At 38.4% G+C, this 6,534-nt stretch overlaps 1 protein-coding gene across 1 annotated transcript; it reads left to right on the top strand.

Moving 5' to 3' along the window:
* LOC109826518 lies at window positions 3,866-4,783 on the top strand. Its single transcript, XM_020393548.1, has 2 exons — window positions 3,866-4,061; window positions 4,176-4,783. Exons 1-2 carry the CDS (start codon window positions 3,866-3,868, stop codon window positions 4,781-4,783), a joined length of 804 nt encoding a protein of 267 aa, XP_020249137.1.

Raw genomic sequence — 6,534 nt, 5'->3', positions numbered from 1 at the left:
AGATTCTTGGAATGAGGATCAAGAGAGACACGAAGTCTAAGACTTTGATGTTATCACAGGCTGAGTACATCAACAAAGTACTTTCCAGGTTCAACATGCAAGATGCGAAACCAGTGGGTACACCTTTAGGTGTTCATTTCAGACTTTCTAAAGAACAGTCACCGAAGACAGAGGAAGAGCATGCACACATGGTGAAGGTCCCGTACGCCTCAGCTATTGGAAGTCTGATGTATGTCATGGTTTGTACAAGACCAGATATTGCTCAAGCAGTGGGAGCTGTTAGCAGATACATGAATGATCCGAGCAAGGTACACCGAAAAGCAGTCAAATGGATCCTCAGATATTTACGGGGCACCACATGTAAAACACTTTATTTCAAAGGTGGAGATACAACACTAACAGGTTATGTGGATGCTGATTTAGTAGGAAATGTTTGTTAGACCCTAGAGGGGGGTGATTAGGGTCTTATGCTAATCTAATCCGATTTAATGCCAATTAAAATTAATTAATAAGTTATCCTAGCAAGTATGAAATACAACAATGTATATGAGCTAGGATAAGTAATATGAACAACAAGATATATCCTAACAAAGAGATATAGACAATGTATGTGTAAGGATATATAAGCTCAAGGGTAAACAATCTAAACTAGATAGTGGGCAATATAATCAACAAGCAATATACAAAGTCGATATAAGATATAAACATAAAAGTAAGTGCGCCAATGCAATCACAAACAAACAATATGATTACGGAGTTCGGTCCCCACGACCTACGTCTCCGCTCCTCACCTCGAGGAGATCTCCACTATCACAACCGGGTTTTCTACGTTCACCCGAACAACGTTTACACCTCACAATACAATCACTATGCAATCACACCTCACACACTAAGTGTTGGTCCTAGCCCGTGTCCTCCTCCTCAAGTGCTCGGTTACAACCTCTCCCTAGGCACGTCAACCGACGCCACTCCTCTTGGATTCGACCCCGTCTCTCACCACACACTTCTCTCGGTGTACAAGTGTATTACAAGTGAATCCTCACAATTAGGCTCAATACAAAGTGTTTGTTCTCTACAATGAATGAGAACGAATTATAAGCTCACTCTCTAAGTTACACAATCCCACAACCCAATTATACTATGAATGTAAATACAATAAGCTCAAATGGTTGTGTGTATAAACATAGAGAAAATAAAATCAACTAAACTCAATATGAATACTAGCTTAATAAAATGATAATCAAACAATATGAAATATAAAGCTAGATTGAGTTTAGAAAAGTTCTCAATAGATGACAAGAGATGGAGGGAGAATAGTTGATTGCTCAAACTCTAATAGATGATCTCCTCAAGCTCTTGTGGAATTGAATTCTCAAACTCAAACACCCAATTGCTTAAAAGCTTCTAAACAAACATTAAACAAACTTAAACCCTTGTTTAAAACTCTTTAATGGAGTATATATAGGCTCATGAAACAAGCCTAAAAACCCAAGAAAACCAAGCAAAAAGATAAAATAACGGATATATATAAATCTGGAAAATATAGCCGTTAGCTACAGTAACCAACCTCCAAAGACATTTCCGGTCGACCGGAGTACTGTAGCAGTGTGTAGCTGTTTTGTAAAATCAATTTAAAATAGTAAATGAACTCCAAAAATTATGAAATTTTGTGGGAATGTTCTAGACATGTAGATTAACATGTCAGAGAAAGAATTTCTGAAAAATCTTTTCCCAGTTGAGAGAAATAAATATTTGAACACAAATTTACAGTTTCTGAAAATCTGCTGTGATACACGATTTTGTAAAATCAATTAGGCACAGTAAATAAACTCCAAAAATAGTAAAATTTTGAGAAAAGTTTCTAAACATGTAGGTAAACATGTCAGAGAAAGAATTTTTCAAATATCACTTCCCATTTGAGAAAACTCATCAGTTTTGTAAAACATGCACGAACATGTGCACGAACGAAAACGTGAATTTGTAAATTCCTTTAAACATAACAAATCAATTCCAAACTTGATGAAACTTTGAGAAATGTTTGCAAATGATATTTTGAACATGTTACAAAAAGAATTTTCCAATTTGCATTTCTTAATTGTGAAATCTCATTATTTTGTAAAAGTATTCAAAACATGAAAAACCCAAAACCATGCATGTATATATATAACTATATATATACATAGAAACCAAATACGTGTGTGTATATGATATTGAGCTTAAGGTACCTAACACACATAATATAAAACCTAAACTAGATTACCCAAGCCGATCTTGATCTTCAATAAGCTTGACTTGGTACACTTTGCGGATGAAGCTTGAACTTGATCTATAACTTGAATTGTAATGTTGCTTCACTCCACAATTCCGCCAACCTCCATTTGATATCGTCGTTATGGCGCAATCCATCCATCCTCCAACTATGTTGTTTGTCTACAACAAATACGAAAACACAAATACTAGACAAACAACATTAGTGATAAATTGTTTGTTAAACATCATCAAAACAAGAAGGCCAACAGTAGCGACACCGATCTACTTTGACTCAATAACTCAACCTCAGTGGCGACACCGATCCACTGGTACGAGCCTGGAAGATATATCAACAACCATATCCAATCACATGAACGAAGACCTTCCCACCCTAACTTTTCTCGCTTTTCCAAGTCAACACAACACATGTCCCTAGGTCACACAAGGCCACTATGGTCATGACTGCTAATGGTTCTCAAACACAGCAAGGCAATAGTAATGTAACAATTCATGTGCAATAATATCATGACATATCATGTAATAATGATTTGTTACAGTATATATATATATATATAGGTATATATGAAAATAGTAATGTTATAATGCACTAGAAATGATGAAGAAGAAATCCTTCAGTCAAGTCCGACGATAGATAGATCGATGTAGAATAAAGAAACAACTACTAACTGTCAAAAAGGAAGTATACACGCTAAACGAGGAAGCGATCCAACCAAAGAAAATATAGAAAATAATCATAAGTATAATGACGACATAACAAGGAATCCTACGACGTCAACGGGGAGAATTTCAAGATCTAGTTCCATTGTAGATAGGTCGGCACAGGAAGCGAGAAGCGACTTCGGATTCAATTTCGAATAATTGAGCATTAGAATGAATGAAAGAGTCTAAACAAATCATCCTAGGTGTAGAGGGGCTCAAATCAGGATTGTCACTAAATCAGGATGTTAATCTCCCCTCCCTATTTTAGTGAGAACGGCGAAATCGCCTACAATGATATAGTCGGTTTATCTCCACAATTTGGAGGATATCAAGGCGTATAGCCGACACAGGAATGAAACCAAATACATATGCACGAAGGTCATCCACCGCAATGATACACAGCCATAAATGAGTCAACGAATACAATATAAGGCCATCAATAATATACAAGGCCGACAATTTATTATACAAGGCTGCAAACAATAATACGTTTCCCGGCAGCGAATTGCAAAGCAAACCTGTAAGGAATTCTAGGCAAGGCTAATGCATTCAAGCATAAGTATAAGGAAGCATGATAAAGATGTGATATCAGACAATAACACGAATCAAATGAGTAATCACATGAAATATAATTACGAGACTCAATATGACATGACTGTATGTGATAACTATGAATCGGACGTGCATGTATAGTATAATAATTTCTTTTAAAATATCTATTATTATAATTACTCAAAATAAACCTCTTTATTATTTTCGTCAAAGATTCAGAATGACGCGTTCGTTATTCCTTCGAATCCACGACGCAGTCATCAAACATGACAAGTACTTTGTCCAAAAGAGGAATGGTGCTGGACAGTTAGGACTATCTAGTCTTCAAAAGATTACTGCAGCTATGCGGATGCTCGTATATGGAGCATCCGCTGACTCCATTGACGACTACATTCGGATCGGTAAAAGTACATCGCTTGAGAGCGTGAAGAGGTTCGTTCGATCGGTTATCAACATCTTTGGAGAGGAATACCTTCGTTCACCGACTAATGAAGACGTTGCACGCCTGCTCGAGGAAGGTTCACAACGAGATTTTCCTGGTATGTTTGGGAGCATCAACTGCATGCACTGGATATGAAAGAACTATCCAACTTCCTAGCAAGGTATGTATACTGGGCATTTTCATGAACCTACAATTATTTTGGAGGTCATAGTTAGCAAAGATCTTTGGATATGGCATGCCTTCTTTGAACTGCCGGGGTCTCACAATGACCTCAATGTTCTACATCGTTCATCAGTTTCCGCACAACTTGCGGGGGGAAGAGCTTCACCGTGCAACTATACTGTCAATGGCCACGAGTACAATATGGGATACTATCTCGCCGACGGGATTTACCCAGAGTGGTCCACATTAGTGAAGACTATTCTAGCACCTCGAGGAAACAAGCATAAGTACTTTACTCAACAACAAGAAAGCGCAAGAAAAGATGTTGAGCGAGCTTTTGGCGCGTTGCAAGCTCGATTTGCGATTGTTCGTGGACCAGGACGTTTCTGGCAACCATGTGTGCTGAAAGACATCATGACAGCTTGCATCATAATGCATAACATGATCGTTGAAGATGAACGAGATTGTCAATTAGACAACAACTTTGACTTTACTGATTCAGTACCAGTCGTTGAACCTTCTCACGTGCAGACGGTGCCTCTAACTGAGTTCATCCAAAATCATCATCGGATCAGGAACACGCAAACACACAAATCACTAAAAAATGATTTGATCGAGCATTTGTGGCAGCTCAAGGGATCCATCGCCGAGGATTAAGTTTCTTTATGTCTAATGAAATTTCAGAAAAGGAGTTCAGGTTGTTGTACTATGCTAAATTTATTTTCAATAAAGTAGTTGTTTTCATTCAATGCCAAAATTTCCGTTTTCAAGTACAATCATAAAATTAATCATAAGATAATATTTGATAATTAGGAAGAACTAATGAGGATGCGATGCGAGTACAATATATGCTAATTATGAAGAACCCTTAGACATCCACCTCTCTAATATCTCAGCCTGATACATTTCAAAGTATTGTCATTGAACTGAATTGAGTGTTGAGAGATCCATCTTCATGATATCGTCATATTGTTTCTTCTATTTTAGCTCCATTTTTTGATTGGTGGTTTGCTTCATCCACGCGAAAGCCTCTCCCATGATGGACTTAGCGGACTCAGAGTTTTTTACATTTTGTTTCCTCTTGAGCTTTGCCGCTTTTCTCCCTTCAGGCCTTGCTATAACATCATCCGAGTCAGTGTTCAACTCGATGGGGGTCGCTGGCATTGAATTGTTTGGTGAGGAATCAGAGTTTGTAGTTCTTCTCGGCTGTGATCGAATCTTATTGTAAGTTTCCGTTTGTTGGATCCACTTTTGATGATGACGCAACTCAACCCAGCAATGGTCAAACACGAATAGCTTACCATAAAGAGATTGGTATAATTCTTTTACTTCTGCAGTCTACACAAGAGTTAAATTTAGAATAATCAAACATATAAGTTAAATATTTACATAAAAACATATAAGTTAAATATTTACCTGGTCAATAATTCCCGTACCAGATCTTTGTCTTCCTTCAATCTGAGCAACGCACCCGCAGAACTTGTTAACAGACAGTTGAATCATTGACCAACGGTGCTTCATTTGGTTTGGTGTGCGGCTCGTTGGATCGGTAGAGTATTGGATAAAGTAGTCGTTAGCTCTGTGCCAAAACTTATCTTTGTGTTGCCTTATACCTTGGATGACGTCTTGGCTCGTGTTCAGCCAAGCAGACACAAGAAGCTTATCCTCGTGGACAGTCTAATTTTCGGACCGCGTGTAAGCCTTCTTCTTCTTTGTGGTCGGTGTTTCTTGGGATGACACTTGTTGTGTTGCGGATCACGAGAACTTGATGGGATAACCTTCTTCTACGACTTCTGTATAGAACGACGAGTATAAGGTCGATCCTTCACTGGTAAGGAGTTGCGAATAGTAGTTGTTTTGGGAGGGATCCATGAGATTTGTAATTTGATAGGAAAATATAAAGTTTTTTATGAGAGAGTTGTGTGGAATGATTTGTGTAGTGAATTGTGAATTTATAGAATTTTTTTAACTGTTCAACGACATTATTTTTCAACTCTAACGGCTCATTTTTAACGTTCATTTTCCTAACTCAACGGCAAGAAAATTTTATTTTCACTCAACGGTCATTTTTCAACTCTTCAGGCTCATTTATATTTCATTTATGGAATCTTGTGCAACCAATTAAAAAAAACTCAGGCCTCTTCATCTCCCTAAATCTTCATCTCCCCAACCGAGCTATCCAGGCCTCTTCAACTCCGTCGCCCCAAATCTTCATTATCTTCATCTCCGTCGCCCCAAACCCAGACCTCTTCATCTCCGTCGCCCCAAACCCAGGCCTCTTCATCTCCCCAACCGAGCTATCCAGACCTCTTCATCTTCATTCGAATCCAGTCCAGGCCTCTTCATCTCCCGTCGAATCAAACCCGCCGTCGAATCAAACCCTCTCCCGCAACCTCCGCCGCCTCTGC

Source organism: Asparagus officinalis, chromosome 10 (genome assembly GCF_001876935.1).
Source record: "Asparagus officinalis chromosome 10, Aspof.V1, whole genome shotgun sequence".
In the NCBI taxonomy this organism is placed as follows: domain Eukaryota; kingdom Viridiplantae; phylum Streptophyta; class Magnoliopsida; order Asparagales; family Asparagaceae; genus Asparagus; species Asparagus officinalis.
The sequence above is the reverse complement of the archived record's forward strand: the minus strand, read 5'-3'. Positions and strand labels throughout refer to the sequence as shown.